The following is a 22,845-nucleotide window of genomic DNA, read 5'->3' on the forward strand; positions in this document are numbered from 1 at the left end:
GCGATTTTTCTTGAAGCAAAAACACTAGCTCAGGGAAATCAGCCTGGTCCAAACAGTAGGGAAATACCTACTTATTAGTTCAATGCTTTGTTTGTTTTTAATTTTTTATCTTGGTTTAGAAAATAAACTAAGTGGATGCTGACATTTCAACCTGTATCTCAGAAAATGTGTTTTGTGTGTGCTGAGATGAAAATGCTGCTGCCCAATCCATTGTGGGTTTATTTGGAAATAAATCTTCCTCAGTTCAATAAAACTGGATCCTAAGCACTGACAAAAGAGCAGTGAGGTGATCAAGGTTACATGACACTTCTTTCCTTTCATTCCTAATAATATTTATTCAGAATGTGAAAAGACGGTTCCTCTTTCTTTTACTTGGCTAAAGTATTTCTATGGGGGCAATTGGTTCAAATCAACCATCCGGTTTGAATCTAATTTAAAAAGAAATGTCACAAAAATAAATCTTCTTCTTCTTTTCTACAGAAAGTATGAAGAAACCCGTTTTATTTTGTTTCGATGGGCAGGTGTTTCCGGTATAAAAAGAAAAACATCTCTGTGGTTAGACTTCTTTCCGTTAGTGGATACACCATCTCATTCACCACCCAATTGGTGTTGCACAGAGACTGAACCACAGCATTTAGGGCTTGTTTGAAAAATCCAGTGCAGGAAGTATGCATGGTATCGTTATCCTAGATATCATTATTGATCTTGTTAGGAAGTACTTAGTGTCCCTAATATCCTGCTAGCAGCATGTCAAGTATATTGCTGTATTTGCTCCTCCGGTTCATCGAAACAGCTTGTAAAGGCGCCATGACAGGCCGAGGCACCGTCAGCCGCTTCCTCTGCAGCGTCATGCGCAACGTCCAGTTGCCAGTTGCAGCACTTCACCCTCACCTTCAGCATGGACGCCATAGCACACACAGGGCCAGAGAATACATTGAAGAAAAAGTAGTGGACTTTGCCAGACAGAACCCAATCAGGCCTTAGAGATCATCTGTATTTGAAAGCCTTTCCATACAGATAACCCCAGCATTCAAGGCCAATGGCACCCATTCACAAACAAACCCAGTTTACTCAATGTGCAGAATGTTAGTCAGTGGTGTCAATATAGAATCATAGAATCATAAAATCATAGAATCGCAGAGTTGGAAGAGACCTCATGGGCCATCCAGTCCAACCCCCTGCCAAGAAGCAGGAAATCGCATTCAAAGTGTGATCGAGGTGACCACCCCCCCCCCAGGACTTTGTAAAAGATAGTTCAAAAATCAAGACTTTATGTTCTATATTCCATATATTTATAGTAGAAGGTGATTGAGACTTTTTACTGGAGTTTACTGTGGTTTACTAAAACTCTCTGTACAAAAGGTGTTTGACCTTTTAGCCTGAGGCAAGAAATAACAACTTCATGAATTGTAAAATCATGCTGCTAAAACTCCACTTTTATGAATTTCCATGCTGGGTTCTCCAGATGTTATGATCTTCGTTCTTATCAAATATTTTCAATTGTTTATATCATTCATGATTCCCCTTTATGCAATGTAACTCACTTTTATGGATTCTCCCTTATTTCCATGAAATCTATCTATCTGCCTATATGTATTTGTACTCTTTGGGATCCCCGGAAAATATGTATTTTTCCCAGCATGGTTTATATTCCAACTTTATTTTATTTTTCATTTTATTTCATATAATTGTCAAATCATGAAATCAAATAGGAAATATTTTGAACTCAACCTGAACCCCAGAACTTATCCCATTTCCTATGACCCAGGCTTCCTTTCCCAAAAACAAAAGGATAATCTGCCACCGCTAAATCCAATCAAATTCAAATTGCATGGACAATATAGGGCTTGAGTCGCCGAATTCGGAGTTTGCTGACCTAAAGGTGATTCGCCCCAAGGCAAACATTGTCATATCTCACCCAAAGGAAAAACCAGGACACCTCAGGAAGGCGCCCTGCAGAGCCTGTCAATATGGCTCATCACCACCCATCTTTGCTTCCATCTCTGACACCCCAAGGCATATCTAAAATCTGTATACGTGACAGAAACCCGGACACCCTTGATTGCTGCCATTAATAAATTAAGCACCCTTTAGAAATCGGTCTAGCAGGACTTAATCCGCTAGTTCCTGTCCCGTCACCTCATTGTTTCGATAACTCCCGCCTTCTCTTTCCTGATTGGCCCGAGTAGAGACAAAAGGCAGCTTCCTATTGGGCCAATGGAGCAAGGCGGGAAACGAAAGCCCGCCTCGTTCAACCTTCTAGCCTATCAACGATCAGATGGGCGGGGAAGCAGGGCGGGAAATTCAAAGGGTTGTCAGACTGAAATTTTGTATAAGTATGGCTTTATTTTGATTGTATGGTACCCTAGTAGACCGAATGATCGCTACTAGAGTCCTCTTCAGCTGAATTGCTCAATAAAGACTCCTTGGCGGATTTTCCTTCAACTTTGGCGGACCTTCTTCATTTCGGCTTCAGGTTGTATTGCGGCTCGTAATTCTCCTTTTGGCTTCGCCAAGGTCCGTTCTTTCAGGACCGGATCGGGTCTCTCCTTAAGGGCCCGATCCCCTAAAACGCGGTCGACAACAAAAGCACCCCCGACAGATGGCCATCAAGCCTCTGCTTAAAAGCCTCCAAAAAAGGAGCCTCCACCACACTCCGGGGCAGAGAGTTCCACTGCTGAACAGCCCTCACAGTGAGGAAATTCTCCATTAAATATGGATTTAAAAAACAGTTTGTAAAAATTCAGCATTCAAATTCTCCTGATATGGGAATTTTGTGTGTGTGTGTGTCAGGAGCAACTTGAGAAACTGCAAGTCGCTTCTGGTGTGAGAGAATTGGCCGTCTGCAAGACGTTGACCAGGGGACGCCCGGATGTTTTGATGTTTTTACCATCCTTGTGGGAGGCTTCTCTTATGTCCCTGCATGGAGCTGGAGCTGATAGAGGGAGCTCATCCATACTCTCCCCAGGTTGGATTCAAAGGGGCAACCTTCAGGTCAGTAACCCAACCTTCAAATCATCAGTCCTGCTGGCACAAGGGTTTAACCCACTGCACCCCCGGGGGCCACATGGGAATAGCAAGTAAGAAGAGATCCAAATTGCTGCATGACCATAATGAAAGACACATGAAATGCAAGTTCTAAAATGAAAGTATTCATTTAAGAACAGATAAAATCCACCTCAGTTCTGATACATAAGAATTCAAACACATAAATTGACTATGCAAGTGATTACTGATTAAAGATTTTTGATTTTAAATAAGGTACTGTAAAAGGGTCACCAAAAATTGGCAGCATTGCCTAGGGTTTGTCTAAACTGGCCCTATACTCCAAAGCGCACCAAACGTAGCTCTGGGGTGTTCAAGTGACATCCAGGTACTTATGGTCATTTGTCACATTAAGGACCTCATCACATGATGAGGTCCCCAATGCCGATTTGCCAGTCTCCATGGCATATCAGCGGGGCAGTGGGGCAATCTCGGCACACAACACACTGTTTGGCTGGCAGCGATACTTCCCAATGGGGAAGCCCCATTGTCCCTAATGGAACACAGGGAAGTTCCCATGTTTCTACCACAGCAACCTAGGACACTCTGCCCAGTTGAGCAATGGAGCTCCACCGGAAGTGAGGCTACATTGTGTGATGGGTGGCGTGGATCTCACTTGTTCAACTGGGGCAGATTGCTAAAAATTCCTCATGTGATGAGTTCATAAGTAACGTCTGCCTGAGTCTGGCACTTTGGATGAGTGTGGACAGAAAGACTGGCTCTAAGCCAAATTGGTCTGTGTCCACATGGGCTGGCACTGCCATCCTCGTTTCCCTGTGCTTGGCAGAGCAGGGAAAACGAGACCACGACCCAGTCATCATGGGAGATGGCTGTAGCAAGGCACCAGCAATAGTGCCTCCACAACCAGATAAAGGGGAGATTCTCTTTGCTGATGTCACCCAGTGATGGTCTGGCGCTCTCCTAAAGCTCCATGGCTATCTGCCAAAGCAACAGAGACAGCAAAGATGAGGTGGCATTGGAAGTGGGGAAAGTTCTCTGATTGGCTGCCAGGTGCCGCAGCCCCTCCACGTGGAGGGAGTTTCTCATCCGGTATCAGCCACTGACAGAAGCGACCCTAGGTAATTTTGCCTCGTAGGCAAGCCTAGTGGCAAGCCCCCCCCCCCCCGAAATTGCACCCCCCCAAGGCCCCGCACATACTTGCGGCAGCGGCGGGGACCATTGGGTCCCTCCTCGCCTAATGCGGAAGTCCTCAATTGAGGCCTAGCTCATCTTGCGAGACCTTGTAAGAAGAGCTAGGCCTCAATTGAGGCCTTCCGCGTTCGGCGAGGAGGGACCCAATGGTCCCCACTGCCGTTGTGGGGGCGCCTCAACAGCACCCCCGGTGAAATGAGCCACAAGCAGGTGCTTACATTGGCCGCTACGTTGGGCCAGCACTGGCCGCTGATTGAAGTTCTGAGTTTTAACCTGCCAGAAAGATGACTGAGGGAAAATCAACTCATTTGAAATGCTTGGTAAAGTAGAAGATAGTAAGAAACCAGATAGATAGACTCAATCAAAGTGGTCCTAAGTTTGCAATACCTGAGCAGAGCTTTTAATGATAGGGTGACTACAAGATACCTTGGCAGAAATGTATTATGGGCATTGCCCCTCCAAAAAGTAATTATTTCCCTCCAGCCAAAATGTCCCTCACTCCATAAATTTCTAGCATTGCAGAAATTTAAACAGAGAGTCATTTGCACCTAGGAAATTATATATAATTTTATGTGCTTAAAAAGAATACAAAATAAAACCTTCTATTACAGGATTTTTAAAATAGAAGAAATTATCTTCTACCATCTGTTGATGGGACAAGAGAACAAGTGGAAATCTGACTTCCAGTCTTTGGAAGCTCATTTACACCTACATTAAAATCTGGGGTCAGTCCAGAGTAGCAATATTCCAGAGTTGCTCCAAGGGTGACAGCACTCCATGTCCATTCTACAGTGGTGATGGGGTAGAATCCACACCATTCAACAGGTCCAAAACCAGTTCGGTCCTAATGTTCAGGTGGAATCGCCTTTCCTGTAATTTGAACCCATTGCTCCTAGTCCTAGTTTCAAGTGCACCAGAAAATAAGTCTGCTCCCTCTTCCTTATGGCACCCTTTCACATATGTATAAATGGCTATCATGTCCCCTCTCAACCTTCTCTTCTGCAGGCTAAACATACTCAGTTCTTTAAAACGCTCCTTGTACGACAAGTCCCTTCGAGGAGATAGAAGCAGGATACAAAGATAAAGCTATTATTATTATTATTATTATTATTATTATTATTATTATTATTATTATTATTATTATTATTATAGGGCATGGTCTCCAGACCTTTGATCATTTTAGTCCTCCTTCTCTGGACACCTTCCAGCTTGTCAATATCTCTTTTAAATTGTGGTGCCCAGAATTTGACACAATATTCCAGGTGAGGTCTAACCAAAGCAGAATACAAAGGCACTATGACTTCCCTCGTTCTAGACCTGTGATTCCGTGGACCACCAATGGTCCACAGCCTCACTATTACTACACTATTGCAATGAGAGCGACTGGTCTCACAAAACCCTCTTATAGTGACAAGGCAACGGGGATGTCAGGAGCGGGGAGGCTGACCACCCACGAAAGGCGTGACAAGCCTCCTGACTGTTACTTCTCCTCTTCCTCCCTCCCCCTGAGCAGAGCCGTTCCATGTGGTGCCTGGAAGCAGGGGCACCTTGGTGTCTTCATTTTTAGGCCTTTAATCTCTTAGGTGATTTTGAATTGTGAGCCTTTCTTCTGGAGTATTAGCTATCCCTCCCAATCTGGTTTCATCTGCAAATGTGATAAGCAGGCCTTCTGTACCTTCATCCAAGTCACCCTTGACCCAGTTAATACTAACTCTGAATCCAAGACATAAACTTTCAGTTTATCCTCTTGATATGTGCCTGTAAGTCACCTGTCATCTTATAGTGGCCCCATGAATTTAGTAGAATTTTCTTAGTTTATTTTTTTAACTTGACCCAGCTGCTGTACCTTTACTGACTTGAACAGCAGTCATGAACTTCTGAAAGTGTCCTGTGTCACCAAGAAAATATTTTGAAAAGAACCAAATATAGACCACATCATTTTTTCCCTTGTGATATAGTGGTCATAGTGGTCATTGACAATTCCTTAAGAAACTAAAGGATGCTGTTTACTACAAATAGCTTTATTATATAAAAAAGATTCTGATGTAACTAGGTTTCAAAAACATAAAAATTGTGTACATACAGTTTTAGTGCTAATTTGAAATCAGTAACATCAAAAACACAACTGTAATTCATAAGCCTCCACTTCGGAAGAAGTCCCACTGAAATCGTCAGCTATTTTATGTGGCTTTTTCAAGCTTCCAGTTGTATAGGAAATGACATTTATGTATGTCTTTTTTCACCTAAATTTAAGCCTCAAAATGAAACACAGTTTCCATTCTGCCCCTTCAGAATTCTGCCCCTTTGGTGTGACAACCTTTATCTTGAAAATGAAAGATAGTTAATCGTGACAGTGTAATCACCGGTAGTACAACCACCAGCAGCAGCAGCAACAAAAGAAAAAGAAAAAAAGCATAATTTATGGTAACACAACGGAAGGGTTCTCAGGATCTTCTGGGCACATGTTGAGATAGCAGTTTCCTGCCTGCTGTTCTTTCACTTGTGCGACTAATCCAGATACAAAGAAAGCCAGCACAGATCAGAGAACACGTTTTGCATTCTCGGTATAATGCCTGTTACAGATAGTTTTGAACTGAACTAAAAACACATGAAGACCAGCTTCTATGCCTTGAACAACAGCTTGGTCTTCAAAAATCAAGCAGTAAAGACTTTCATGGCATAAAGATAAGCAGAACCAGCTGGCAATGGCTGCAGATCAAGCTGATATTGAAAAATACAGGAGCACTGACTTCTAAAATGTCCATGTATGGGGGATCTGCCCATGTGAATACTAGCGAGGAAATTGTGGAGAATGATATCTGGATTAGTTTTGGCAATAATTCCAGGATATTAACGGGAAGCAAGTCTTTGCACAGTGTGTAACCACCACAATATGTAGAGATGGCCATTAACTTAAAGGGCTTTTAAAAAAGTACTCAGATATATTAATTGGTGCAGCGGATTAAACCTCTGTGCTGCTGAACTTGCTGACCGAAAGGCTGGCAGTTCAAATCCGGGGAGTGGGCAGCTCCCGCTTTTAGCCCCATCTTCTGCCAACCTAGCACTTCTAAAACATGCACATTTGAGTAGATCAATAGGTACTGCTCTGGCGGGAAGGTAATAGTGCTCCATGATGATGCCCACATGACCTTGAGGTGTCTATGGATAACACCGGCTCTTTGGCTTAGAAATGGAAATTAGCACCAACCCCCAGAGTCGGACTAGACTTAATGTCAGGGAAAATCTTTACCTTTACCTTATATTATTTACAGTAACTGTAAATTGTAATCAGTCTTGCCTCAGCAGAGCTTGTCTTTGGGAATCCCTAGCACTAATCACCAATGATTAGAGATTAGGGAAAGCTGAAGTCTCAAAGGTTGAATCATTGGTGATGTTATATTAGCGAGCCATGGAGTTGAAATCTAAAATTAACTTTCTCCAAAGCTTGAAATTACATGTATAGAAATTAAAAGTATAAAGACAAGCAGCAGAAGATAATTTTGCTTCCATCCTCACAGTTGTGAGCTTTGAGAGGCGACCATTTCTGAAAACAGGATGTTCAACTAGATGTCTAATTAGGAATGTGATGGCTAATATATGGATTTTGAGATTTGAGAAGATAACAAATAGCTGTTGTATGTGAATTACCCGAGTATCTGCCTAGTAAATTAGATGGGACCATAAGAACTCGTAAAGATATTAACAATTCCAACTTGTAAATTTCATGGATAGATTTATATGACTGGGTTACAAGGAAGCTAATCTTCTCATTTATTCTTAAATCAAGAGTGTCCATTGAGAGGAGACAAACTTCACCAAGGAAGCCTAAACAACTTTTTAAAATATAAATAATATACTTAGTTTAAAATTCCACATCCAGGTCTTATGCACATATTCAGTTTTCTTTTGACCCTGGCTTTGAACACAGTATTTTTCTAACAGAAACATGTCATTTCCTGTCACCAGGGAATCCTATGACCTTTCAAGGTTTTTGTCAGTAACATGATACTCAGCAGTTTCAACAACAACAAAAATCCCAATGTTAATATGGGAAATACCTGCATAAGTCTCTGAGATATATTTCATTAATTCCACAACATAAAAGGAGAAAGTATTTCTCCAACAGCAACTCAGCTTCCGTTGTTAAATAAATAGGCTCTGAAATCCCACATCATAATAATGGTGGTTGTGCTGCCATTCTTAAATCTTCAAGTCTGGCTTCCCATCAGTTTACATGCTGGGGAGGGGGAAATGGCACCAGTGCCATATTGGAATTGGGTCGGTCCAGAATTCCACTCAGATTCTCATGGGGAGAGGTCCTGACGCCAACCAGGAGAAGCCTGCATCAACCATGAAGGTGGCCCTGTTTTTCATCTGCTGAAATGAAAACACTCTGTGGCAGGAATTAACTCAGTTTTGTGATGATGGCCAAGGAGACTGCATGGAGCTTAAAACACCTTGCACTCGTTGACAGAGAAAAGATTCCTCCTGGCTCGCTTTTTTGCTTGGTTCACTGCTGTCCGGACGGCACACTCAAAAACCTGCTGCACTCCCCTGTTAGTGAGAGAGGAGCACTCCACATAGCCTTTGGCCCGAATGTCTTTGGCTAGTCGCTTGCCATGCACTGGGCTGATACAGGCTGCACTATGAGGTCCCGTTTCCCTCTGGTCAGTTTGGGTCGCCACCACTAAAATTGGGATCCGGGGCAAGTGCGTTCGGATTTCCGTGACCCATTTGTTTCTCAAGTTGAGGAAAGAGTTGCGATTGGCCACCGAGAAGCACATTAAGACGACATCTGCTTGTTGGTAGGAAAGCGGACGTATGCCTTTGAAGGAATCACCACCAGCAGTGTCCCAAAGGCCTAAACTGATCTGGACACCATCTAGGAAAACATCAACACCTGTGTTTTCATAAACTGTTGGCCGATACATATCTGGAAACGTCTCTGATGTAAATCGCAGCAGCAGGGCTGTTTTCCCAACGGCAGAATCTCCTACCAAAACGCATTTGACTGAGTCCAACATTTCCTCAGAGTCTAGAATAGTGTTTGAAAGCACAATCCCAGGAAGGCTGCTACTGTTTAACACCATTCAGTTGGAATCCATCATGGCCTCCGTGGCAGTTCTCGGAGAACTCAAGGACTCCAAATCTCTTGCTGTCCCACACTATTCAGTGCTTCAATAAGTCCAGTTAGTTTCCTACAACAGTAAGACAATACATCAGCATTTTATTTGCAAGTCACAAGTAAAGGTCATTGTGTGTTTGTGCATGTGATATGTGCCTTCAAGTTGCCTACATGAATTTCACAGAGTTTTCTTAGATAAGGAATATTCAGAAGTAGTTTGCCAAATCCTTCCTCTGAAATATACCTTCGTATTCAATGGTGGTCTCCTATCAAAGCATTGACCAGATTTGTACTTGCTTAACTTTCAAGATAAAATAGGGAGTATTTCTACACTGACCACTTAAATCAGTGTGAGAATGGATTAACTAAAAGTGGCAATTAAATGCTGCACAGGGCTGATATGGGTTAACTTAATGTAAGTTGGGAGAAAGGCAGAATCCTCGTCTAGAATTTGGGTTCTAGCTCAATTTCGGGGAAGTCAACCACAGCTGGCTGCAATCTATATATATAAATGAGTGATGGCATCATGGCGACCCACAAAACAACAAAACTACAGGCCCCCCAACCTCGAAATTTGACAACACAACCCATCATCCACGCTTCTAGATTGATACAACAAAAAGATAAAAAAATAAAGTCCTAATTAGAGGGAGAGCAATAATTGTTTTTATCCCATTGCTGCCAGTTTAGAGGGCTAATCTCTGCCCACTTGGTCTCCTAGCAACCAACTCAGCCAAGGGACAGCCAGGGTTCAGTTAAGGGATAGGCAGATTTAGGCCTCACTTAGGCTTCTTCCACAGATTCTCTAATTTGCACTGGATTATATGGCAGTGTAGACTCAAGGCCCTTCCACACAGCTATATAACCCATTTATAATCTTATATTATCTGCTTTGCACTGGATTATCTTGACTCCAAACTGCCCTATAATCCACTTCAGTGTGCATTTTATACAGCTGTGAAGAAGGGGCCTCATATAATCCAGTTCTAAGCAGATAATATAAGATTATCAATATACAATATACAATTCCTCAATACTTTATATTCCATACCACCATACTTCGCCACAGCAACGCGTGGCCGGGCACAGCTAGTTGTCTTATATAATAATAATATCTTTATTCTTATATCCCATCCCATCTCCCCAAAGGGACTCAGGGTAGCTCACACGGTGACCAAGCCCAATGATACACAATAAAATACAACCACATATATACATGTAAAACATAAACATAAAATCTTGACTGCCATCCCACGTTCTCTAGGCTCAAGCGGCCTGAGGACATTGTATACAGCTCCCTGTGTTATCATCATCCCACCCACCTCAGTCTCTCAAAAGTCCTTTGCTTGGTCTCACTGAAACTGTATCTACACTGCCATATAATGCAATTTCAGAATACAGATTACTGCATTGACCTGGGTTATATGGCAGTGTATACTCATATAAACCAGTTCAATGCAGTCAATCTGTATTCTAAAACTGCATTATATGGCAGTGTAGCTCCATCAGCTCTATCCTATTGCACGCCATAAATCTGAAACCATAGAAATTTATTTCATTGCTTGGTGCATATGCCTACACAACTGGAAAACAAATGTACTTGCAAAGCATATAATAATGGAATTTGACATTTTTCTAGATACGGTAATGAAAAAATTACTTTCATAGACTCCCAGACTATTAGTGCTGTTTTATAAGAAATGACTTTCTCAACATCTGCATTTTCCCTTTGTCTGCCACAGGAGACGTACTGGATCTTTCATGTTCAGTAAGGAAGGTGAATCTTACCTCGTGAGTATTTGCCTCCAACATAGATTCCGTCTTCTTCTTCTGATGAGATCAAGCTGGAAAGAAGAAGCAAAACACCTTATTCCAAATTCATTTTGTTTTCTCCATATGTCTGATGAAGCAAGCTATTGACAAAAGAGCTCCTATCCATATGTTCTTGCCATAAATTAATCCAACAGCTCCTGAGCAACGGATTTTAAAATCTCATAAAGAGCTTCCATCCAATCCACTCTGGTGGCTTTTGTTCCGACTTCTGCTCAGCAGTACTTATAAGGCAGGCATGGCGTAAGAAAGCATTTCCTGGAAGACAATACTTACATCACAAATGGTTCATTATACCCTGTAGAAAAAAATGACCCATCCTGACTTTCAAATGCTCCAGAAGAGTATATCCAAGTGATATTTCTGTAAAGTCAAGTTAATTAGGATTGTTGTTGTGTGCCTTCAAGTTGTTTTGGACTTAGGACAACCCTAAGTCTAAAATTTAGGGTGGGGAGCAAGTAAATGATCTTGGAGGCCTTAGTTTGGGAACCTCTGTTTTATACACTTACAAAATAATTTGTAAAGAAATCTTGCGTATGTTCAAAATAATGATACTTCATGAGGTCCTTAGTTTTTTTGCAAGAGGTTTATTGGATGTCTTTAGTTCCTTCTACTTTTAAAAAGCCAGCAAGGAGAATACCGGGTATGAGGCAGAAGTGACTTTCGTATTTGTTTGCCCTGCAAACAAAATATACATAACATTTTGAGAGTGACTGTCGAGGAAGAGCAGCATTTGATTTGAAAGATTAGAATCTCAATTGAAGTTCACTTTGATACATGAGAGTTTCTTAATTTTTGTAGTCTAGAATCTGTCTGTTAAAAAATAGCTATGGCAGTATTTAAAATGTATGTCAAATATATGGGTCATTGACAGAGGAAGACCTGCATTTCCAAACACAGAAATAGATACTGAAGACAACTGCACCTCACCCACCCACATATAAGCTGTGGTGCAGCTGGCTAGTAACCAGCTGCAATAAATCACTACTGACCATGAGGTCATGAGTTTGAAGCCCTGGTCGGATTAAGCCCCCGACCATTAAATAGCCCGGCTTGCTGTTTACCTAAGCAGCCTGAAAGACAGTTACATCTGTCAGTTAGGAAATTTAGGTACACTTTATACGGGAGGCTAATTTAACTAATTTACAACAACATAAAACTGCCAGCAACAAGTGGAAAGGAATGAGGAAGTACAGCACTCGGTGTCACTTGTGGATGGTGAAGCAACAGCTCCCCCTGTGGCCGGAATCGAGCATACCCTCATGAAAGCTGGAAATGTTAAAACTGCCTCTGTGTGTGTCTATACTATATGTTGTTTGTCTGATGGCATTGAATGTTTGCCATATATATGTTTATTGTAATCCGCCCTGGGTCCCCTTCGGGTTGAAAAGGGCAGAATATAAATACTGTAAATAAATAAATAATACTTAGGAGATTTCTGATAATCTGTTAAGAGACAGAATAAGTATGAACCTAATAAACTGAGTTAAATTGCAGTTTTGCCCTCCCAAATCTTTGCTTATGGACTAATAAATGGGATTGCTTTTACGAACCTTGGTTACTTTGTTTCAACAGACTAATATGGCACTATGAGAGTTCTTGGTAAGAGTGTTGTGTTAAGACTTGGAGATGTTGGGCGGTCACTCGTTCATAGGGTGGCCATAAAGTGACATCAATTTGATGACAAATAACAACAATGACATCAAAATCAATATACCTAAAATAAACTATTAAGATATTTTCATTAAACAACTGACCAGTAGAATTCTTCAGCAAAAAGTAAACTTGCCAGCTGAACATCTTAACCAGAAAGAAACACTTTCAAAGCTGTCTTCTAAAATAAACTGTCTTTAATAAATGGCAAAATCCATCTAAATTCCAGGGCAGACTTCACACAGTACTAAGATTGCTCCCTTCCCATACAAATACGCATTGCTTTTGACCATATAATGCTGTTCAGTGCAGTTCATACTGTAGTATATGATCAGTGTGGAACCAGTGTAGAGTATACTAGCCAGAGTAAGGCTGACCAAATAATGCTTCTAAGGAAAGTGTTTAACTAGCCATGATGCCAGATGAGAGACTCCTTCCTGGGCGACTTGGAAGGTGCTGAACAGACTGCGCTCTGGGACCACGAGATGCAGAGCCAACCTTAAGAAATGGGGCTACAAAGTGGAGTCGACAGCATGCGAGTGTGGAGAAGAGCAAACCACAGACCACCTATTACTATGCAGTCTGAACCCTACCACGTGTACTATGGAGGACCTTCTTACAGCAACTCCAGAGGCACTCCAAGTGGCCAGCTACTGGTCAAAGGACATTTAGTATAATGCCAAGTTTTTTTTAACTTTGTTTGTGTTTGCTAATATATTGCAACTTGTGTCCTCGGTTCACTTCTGACACAATAAATAAAATAGCCATGCAGTACTTGCTAGATCAACTGTACTATAACCCCTATAATTCCCAGGGACAATTCTAATAATCCACAACAAAGGGCAGCAAGTTGAGAAAAAGTGCTTTAAGTTATAAGGACATTTGTATGTGAACAAACAGTCCTTCGACTGTGCCCATCATGGAGTTTGACCTCTTTCCCACTATTTAAGCATTTATTGAAGCCTAGCTTCTTTTTTCATCCACTTTTGCTGCTCTCCATGTCCACAGCAACAACAGCTTGACCTTAAAATGACAAGCTTCAACCTTGCACAAACTATTCAGGAATGGGGCACACTCTGACATCCCCTCCTATTCCTTGCAAGGGTGCACCAAGCTGTAAATATGCACGCTCCCGCCCACAGCTACTAAACTCACAAAGGTACTAAATGTTTGCAACCATTCATTGTGCCTGGCTGACTTTTCCAACATGATCCTGTGTACAATGATCCCAAAGATCACAATGATTTTAACTTCTAACAAACTATCAAAGTCTCAAATTACAGAGGTAGCAGCAATTGCAAAGTCCCTGTGGAAACTGATTTGACACCATGGCATTATGCAGCCAAGGAAAGTAAAAGGCAACTGCTGTTTTAAAGTAATGATGCAGCTGGAGGAATTGAACCCTGAATGTTGAGTTGTGTTTGACGACCTCGTCAGACAGGCAAAATTGCTCATCCTATGACAGTTCGACTTCACTTCAGGAACAAAGCCCACCAAATCCCATCATACGACGTAGATCTACTTCTGGTAGGGCTCCGTTCCTGAAGTGAGGTCAAACTATCGTAAGAGGCAGCTCCGACAACCCGGGAGGCTTCCTGCGTTGCATAGAGAACAATGGGGAGAAGCCGGTGGTAATGCTTCCCCCATGGATGAAGTAAGGAGCAATGCGGTGATACAGGGCACAGATTCCCCACATTCTCCACCAGATGTGCAACGATCTTTTTTTGAATCCCTCCACTATTGCCTGGATCAGTGACCTCAATGTGATGAGGTCCAAAATGTAGATCTAAGTCTAAAAGGTAAAGGTTTCCCCTGACGTTAAGTCCAGTCATGTCTGACTCTGGGGGTTGGTGCTCATCTCCATTTCTAAGCCGAAGAGCCGCCGTTGTCCGTAGACACCTCCAAGGTCATGTGGCTAGCATGACTGCATGGAGCGCCGTTACCTTCCCGCCAGAGCGGTACCTATTGATCTACTCACATTTGCATGTTTTCGAACTGCTAGGTTGGCAGAAGCTGGAGCTAACAGCGGCTGCTCACACCGCTCCCGGGGTTTGAATCTGGGACCTTTCGGTCTGCAAGTTCAGCAGCTCAGTGCTTTAACCCACTTCGCCACCGGGGCTCCAGATCTAAGTCTACTTCATCATATATAAAACTAGAATACAACAACTAATAACTCAATCTGAAACCTATACAACCCACACTACTAAACACATATCAAACATATAACAACAAGAACTATTCTACATGGCTCACATCCATTCCCTATTGATTTCTACTTCTTACTTTCTGCTCCCTTAAAATATCATTATATATCCACTATTTTACTTTTAATAACACTTTTCTAAATCAGAAATCTAATAGTGAAAGTTTGTTCTCATCTCCATTGTAGGAAAATAATAAATGAATCATAGTCTTTCTTAAAATTAGTTAAGGATTTCTCCTTGATGAATGTAATCCATTTGTCCATCTCAGCTAATTCACACATCTTCATCAGCCATTCTTCTTACATCGGGATAGCTGGCTCTTTCCATTTTTGGGCATAGATAATTCTAGCTGCCATAATCATATATAGTACAGTAGAGTCTCACTTATCCAACATAAACGGGCCGGCAGAACCTTGGATAAGCAAAAACGCGGGATTAAGAAAAAAGCCTACTAAACATAAAATTACATTATGATTTTACAAACTTAGCAGCAAAACATCATGTTTTACAACAAATTGACAAAAAAGCAGTTCAATACACAGTAATTTTATGTCGTAATTACTGTATTTAAGAATTGAGCATCAAAACATTGCAACATTTACTACAAAAACAATGACTACTAAAAGGCAGACTGCCTTGGATAATACAGAACCTTGGATAAGTGAAGCTTGGATAAGTGAGACTCTACTGTAATACTGTTCCATGTTTTCACACGACTTGATTATCCAGCATTCCCAACAAGTAAAGCTCCAGTTTCGTCATGATTTTAGTTGTAACGATTTCTTCTAACATCATGTGTCTTTGAGTACAGTATTTCTGGGCCGTTTTCCAAGACCACCACATATGGTAAAATATCCCAATATTTTTCTCATACTTTCACATTTGCTAAGACTGCCTTTACATGTGTCAGAAAGCCCCTCTGGCGTCAGATACCATCTATACATCATTTTGTAAACATTTCCTTTCAAATCATTTCAAACTCTTTGTCCAAACCTTTTCCCATTATTCCAATTGAATCTGTATACCTATATTTTGTGCCCATTTAGCCATGCAATCTTTCACGTATACTTCCTCCATGTCATATTTTAACAATTTGTTCTAATTCTACTTCAGACTGATCAGAGGACTTTCCTGAAGATTAAAAAGTGAGTCATATTTTCCAAGATAAGGGTAGCTGTGCGGTAAGGGGTGAATTTCACCATCTCAACCTGTAAAATTTGTTTTCCTCCATGCTCTTTTAAAAACTTCCAGATTCTGAGACCTGTTTGAGAGTGAGCTGCGCTGCCTCCAAGTGTGGTGGATTCTCTTTCTCTGGAGGTTTTTAAACCAAGGCTGGATAGGGTTGTTGTGAGTTTTTTGGGCTGTATGGCCATGTTCCAGAAGCATTCTCTCCTGACATTTGGCCCACATCTATGGCAGGCATTCTCAGAGGTTGTGAGATATATTGGAAAAACTAAGCAAGAAAGGTTTATATATCTGTGGAAGGTCCAGGGTGGGAGAAAGAACTCTTGTCTGTTGGAGGCCAGTGTGAATGTTATAATTAATCACCTTGATTAGCATTAATGGCTGGATAGCCATCCATTGGGAGTGCTTTGTGTCTTCCTGCATGACTGAGGGTTGCACTGGATGGTCCCTGTGGTCTCTTCCAACTCCACGATTTTATTATTTTTATCTTTATTTTTATACCATCCCCAACAATAGAGACAATTTAAGTACTGTGGAGTCTCACTTATCCAACATAAACGGGCCGGCAGAACATTGGATAAGCGAAAATGTTGGACGATTTTACCATTTATGTGTTTTAAATGCAATTTTTTATCCTGTATTTTTGTTTTTATTGATATATTTTATTACTGTTTTATCTTTTTATAGTGTGATTTGTATTATGTTGCCTATGTTTTGTTCTATGTTGTTTGGGCCTCTACCCCATGTAAGCCGCCCCGAGTCCCCACGGGGAGATGGTGGCGGGGTATAAATAAATTATTATTATTATTATTATTATTATTATTATTATTATTATTATTATTATTATTATAAGGAGGGATTAAGGAAAAGCCTATTAAACGTCAAATTACGTTATGATTTTACAAATTAAGCACCAAAAACATCATGTTTTATAACAAATAGACAGAAAAAGCAGTTCAATACAAGGTAATGTTATGTAGTAATTACTGTGTTTATGAATTTAGCACCAAAACACCACAATATATTGAAAACATTGACTAAAACAAATTGGCTTCTAACAAATTGACTACAAATAAAGATAAAATTGTATAAAATGAACTTACAGTAACAACATTGTCAGAAATTAAATCCATAAAAAGTTCAATCCTTGCTGCCTAGAGAAACAGCTGTGGATCGGGGTGGGAGGCAAACTGCGTTGGATAATCCAGAACGTTGGATAAGTGAATGTTGGATAAGTGAGACTCTACTGTAATGCCAAGATGCTTAAATTTCAGAATACAGGGCTACTGTGTGTCCACACTTTTAGAGCAACCTCTTGGTTGGGAGACACTTAAGCCTCTTGTCTTCCAGAAGTCATAATACAGAGCTTTCTTCACTGCAGAGTTACTCCGGGCAGGAATGAAAGCAAGACAGGGGAATCTTTTGTCCTCCAGATGCTTGGACTACATCACTAACAATATCCTGCTGACTGGGAATTCTGGAATTGGAATCAAAAATACCTGGAGGGTCAAAGTTCTCCCATCCTTGGAAAGTGGGGGCAAAAAACAACATTCTGGTCACTTTTTACAATACAATTAAATACAGATTTTATAGCTATTTTTATGTGCCTTCAAGCTGATTCTGACTTTTGGAGATGCTATTGTTGGATTTTATTGGCCAGAGTGTTTTAGAGGAGATTTGCCATTGCCTTTCTCATAGCCCAGATACTTGCCCAAGGTCACCCAATGGATTTTCATGGGATTTAAATCATGGTCTCCTCATGTTCTTATACAACACTACAGCATACTCATTCTGTATTACTTCTGTGATATGTATTACAGTAGAGTCTCACTTATCCAACACTCGCTTATCCAACGTTCTGGATTATCAAACGCATTTTTGTAGTCAATGTTTTTAATACATCGTGATATTTTGGTGCTAAATTCGTAAATATAGTAATTACTACATAGCATTACTGTGTATTGAACTACCTTTTCTGTCATATTTGTTGTATAACATGATATTTTGGTGCTTAATTTGTAAAATCATAACCTAATTTGATGTTTAATAGGCTTTTCCTTAATCTCTCCTTATTATCCAACATATTCGCTTATCCAACGTTCTGTTGGCCCATTTACGTTGGATAAGTGAGACTCTACTGTACTTGAAAAGAGAGTTGCCAGGTGTAGGGCTTCTTAGCTCCAACTGTTTTCTTGGGCTTTAGTCATTAAAAGTTCAGTTCTTCTAATTGCAAATACGTTCAGAACCAGGCCTGATTGTTTAATTTTTGCTTTTAATATTTTTGTAAGTAGAACTACTAGTGTAAACGTAACATTTTTCAAAGAACCACACTTGGAAGAATAATTTACAAGCAATGTCACTACCTGGAACAAGGCATGTGTGTCTTTCTTTGCACATGTATGCCTGCATGTGCAATAAGGGTGATGCAAAGTGACATTTTAAAAGTAACAGCATGGGAACAAAGTCAATTTTAGAAGAACAAATTAAACTTTTATTTATAAAAGCTAAATTTATAGATGGTATTTTCAAGATATTTTCACTGAATCTTTTCAAATTTTACACCATTCTTTTATCGGTTCTCTAATGAGAAAGAATGTAAACAACAAGTAAAAAAAGCAATACGACTTAGTTTTAAAATATCATTATGAATAACAACAATATATTGCTTGCAAAATACTATATTAGTGACTATAAACTATATTGTAGGCAGCAAGAAGAACTGACTGACTGAAAATGCACGCTATGAATCCCTTATCCGAAATGCATAGCACCAGAAGTGTTTGGGATTTTGGATTTATTTATTTATTTGTTTGTTTATTTGGATTTTGGAATACCTGTATTTGTATGATGAGTATATGATGAGTTATCTTGGAGAGGGGATTTGGATATAAACATGACATAAATATATGTATCTTATGCACCTTATAGATATAGCCTGAGGGTAACTTTATACACAGAGTGTTTAAAGTTTGTATACACTAAATAATAAGAAGGCCCTGCTCTCGGTCCCACCACCATTTCAAGTACGACTGGTGGGAATAAGAGAGGGCCTTCTCCATGGTCACCCCCCACCTCTGGAACCCTAAAGAAATAAAGCTGCCCCCCTTCCTCCTGTCCTTCAAAAACCATCTGAAGATCTACTTCTGCTCACCAGCATATGGAGAAGAGGAGGATTAGATAATGAGAGATCACTACTGGGCCCCTGGTTGAGAACTATATCATATTTAGACCTTCCTAGTCCATGCCAGCCCAATGATCATCATTTGACTACATAACCAACCCACACTGTTTCATGAACTCTAGTTGGCTGTTGTAAATTAATGTGGATGTGTTAGGGATTCCTCTTCTTCAGAAGAGGAAGGGAAACAGGAAAGTGTTCATGAATCTGAGGGTGAGTTGGAATCTGAGGAGGAGATTTTGCAAGCACCCACATTTCAGGAGAGGCTAAAGGAAACAGAGCAGAGACGTCTCGCCAGAAATGCAGCTGAGTAATTAGGAACTGCCCTAGCAGCTGTGAGGGGACTCAGGGCTATAAAGCAGAAGCAGGTGCAGCCAGCTCTTGCTGGTAAAAAACTGACTCTTCGCTCCCCTTGTGCCTGCTTCAAGTCTGCACCTGGGAAACTGCTCCTAAGGATTTATTGCTGTTTCTTTGTCTGAAGTAAGACTGCTATTTGATTTGGGAATTTAACAGAGACTAAGAACTGTGTTTACCCTAAGACTTCCTTGCTTCCTTTTGCATTATCCCACTGAGTGTGCTGTACTTAATCTTTTGCTGAAATAAATCAGTTTTCATTTACTTACCACAGTGTTTTAGGTCTGTTCTTGAAAGACAAAACAGGACAGGATGTTTGTTTAGATTTTGTTATTATACAAATTCGTTTGACTACGTATAGTTTAATTTATTGATGTTAGGCTTTAATTTGATGTTAGGTTTTAATGTTATTTTCATATGCGGGGTTCCTCTGGGATTTTATGTCAATATTTGTTTGTTTTATGGAGGCATTAAATGTTTAACATTGTATATTGGAATGAGCCCTGAGTCCCCTTGGGGAGATAAGGCGGAATACAAATAAAGTTATCGTCGTCGTTGTTGTTGTTGTTGTTGTTGTTGTTGTTGTTATTATTATTATTATTATTATTATTATTATTATTATTATTATTATTATATTACATGACCCACTGAGCCATCTCACCTCCCTAAGACACAGGAGCTTTAACACAGTTGTGTCTCATACTAGGGAAAGTTGAAGAATGCTCTAAGGCAGGCCTGCACAACATGTGGCCCAGAGGTGGGATGCAACCCACACAAGGAGTTGGTCCGGCCCGCAGAGGGACAAAGCAACAAAAGCACAATGCCGCCCACCACCACCCTCAGCTCCATGTTCCTGGCACACAAGGCTTTATCCTATCTCCCCATCCTCTTGTAGCTATGCCTCCAGAAAGAAAGAAAAGGGGGAGGCACTCTGGAAGGCTTTGACTCGAGATCTGTATCTAGTTCAGGTTCATGTCCAGGCTTTTTGGCCGAACACACCTCCTTGTACAAACCTGTCCAGGCCCTGAGATGTTCAGGAGAGGTCATTTTCTTGATTCCATTTCCATCTCAAGCTCAGTTGATAGGAACGAGTATGCTCAACTTGTATTATATTATGTAACAGGAACAAATTATTTTTAAGAAGGAACTTCTCAAACTCTGCAAAAAAAAAACTTACAAAAAGGAACTGCTTGAACATAGTAAAAGCCTGATGGCCAGAGAACTGGCATTGTTGCTGTTTATTCATTCAGTCAAGGACTATCCCACGCTAGAGCTCCCTGGCAGCCATCGCCACCCCCAGCTCTTTAAGGTCAAGCCAGTCACTTCAAGGATATCATCCATCCATCTTACCCTTGGTTAGCAATGACCTGGCTGATTATCCCCTGGTGCTGACCATAGCTGAACATTATTAATTCGCTGGATCAGTTTGCCATACCCCGCGCCCCTCCTTGCCAGTTGCTGATATTTCCCCATCACACATGGAGAAGTGCCACCGCATGGCTTCCCCCTGTAGTAACTCTGTTGCTCCTGATGGAACATGGGGAGGCTCCCACGCTAGTGGCACAGCATCGTAGGACACTGCTGTCCCAATTGAGTCACGGAGCCCTGCCAAAAATGAGGCTACGTCATATTGATGTCCGAAGCGCCAGCATTCAAATTGATTTGAACCCGCAGCGGAGAGTTCCGCAGATCCATCACCAAAGGAACAGAGCGGGACCGCAGCAGACTATTATTAAAAGATTTTTTTTCTTCACTTTCCCTTCCCTGAACTATGTAACAAATCCCCCCAATAAAAGTAGTATTCATTTTTAACAGTAACACTCTCTATCTGGTTATTTTGTGTCTTTCCCTGACTCCTTCTTTTACACGCAATCCTCCCCCTCCCTCTCTCTCTAACCCGTCCGTCCTTTAAACTCTGGCTGAGGCTCCTCCGCCATAGGTTAATACGGCAGACGATACAAATTGGCTCATATCTTTATCAAAATTACCCCTAGCACGCTCTTCTTCTAGTTCTAACCCTTCCTAAGGCTCCTGACCCAAGGACCACCAGTGGAACCAAAATCGGTCCAGTTTAAAACTTTGGATCAGCTGACTGTCAAAAAAGCCGGCTCCGATCGCTCCTTTACAGCCACAGCCGCTTCCCGGCTCCCGCAGCGAGCGGATTGCCTCTGCAGGGACACAAGCTTCTCCCAGGACTGATGGTAGTGGACTGCCATCTCCCCTGGAAGGGAAATGTAGTTTCCTCAAGGACCAGCTGTGATCTCTACTGCAGAAAGGACTCCTGGATGAATTTCTTCTATTCATTCATCTTCATTTTTATGAATGACCGGACTTCTCATTCATATACTTGTCTTCAGTTCTATTAATCGCCAGGCTACCAAGAACAGAGATCGACAGGAATTCTTTCACTTTATTATTTTTATGAACTTCCAATTGCCTGAGCTGTTTATGAACTTTTCATGAATTGCATGCTTATATGTTTATGAAATATTGGAATCAATTCTTTATTTACTGTCTAGCCAAATGTCACTTGGTCTATAGGTCCCCTGGAAGATTCCCAAATTCATATATTTTCCTATATATATATATATATATATATATATATATATATATATATATAATTACAAAAAAGAAACCGGATTTACTCTCTGCTTTAAAGCCGGAGAGGATTTGAATTTCCTCCCGGTCCCTAAGAAACCCGCGATATGGCCAGATTGTTTACCCCCTCCCCAGCCTATATTTCCACTCAGAACTCACTCAATTTCAAACCAAAAATACCCTTTTCATATTTATGCCTATAATTGTCTAGTCTTAAAAATGCAACCAGCAGAAACCACCTTGGACCATTTTTCCTCGGCTCAACAGCTGACTGTCAAATCGCTCTCGTTGCGTAAATAGCCTCCCCGATCAGCGCTATTAACGCAGGGAGGGAAAATGAGCTATAAGTGTTAATATTTAATACTTTTTCTGGCAGTTTTGGGGTAAAATGGCTATAATATGATTCTCTATATCACCTAGTATGTTTAATCAATGAAGGCACAGTCTGAACTCTAGCTGAACCCAGAAAATATGTATTTTTCCCAGCATGGTTTATATTCCAACTTTATTTTATTTTATTT

The 22,845-nt window shown here is 40.9% G+C and overlaps 1 protein-coding gene across 1 annotated transcript in view; it reads right to left on the reverse strand.

Annotated features, from left to right (window-relative positions):
- Window positions 1–6,202: 6,202 nt before the first annotated feature.
- Window positions 6,203–22,845, reverse strand: part of rhoh (ras homolog family member H) — a 31,666-nt gene continuing 15,023 nt past the window's right edge. Inside the window, exons 3-4 of the mRNA XM_008111621.3 lie at window positions 11,111–11,166; window positions 6,203–9,395 (exon numbers count right to left, since the gene is read on the reverse strand). Of these exons, the coding sequence (XP_008109828.1) occupies window positions 8,646–9,287 (642 nt within the window). The 5' untranslated portion in view covers window positions 9,288–9,395; window positions 11,111–11,166 and the 3' untranslated portion in view covers window positions 6,203–8,645. The remainder of the gene's footprint in view (window positions 9,396–11,110; window positions 11,167–22,845) is intronic.

This window comes from Anolis carolinensis, chromosome 5 (genome assembly GCF_035594765.1).
Source record: "Anolis carolinensis isolate JA03-04 chromosome 5, rAnoCar3.1.pri, whole genome shotgun sequence".
Lineage (NCBI taxonomy): Eukaryota > Metazoa > Chordata > Lepidosauria > Squamata > Dactyloidae > Anolis > Anolis carolinensis.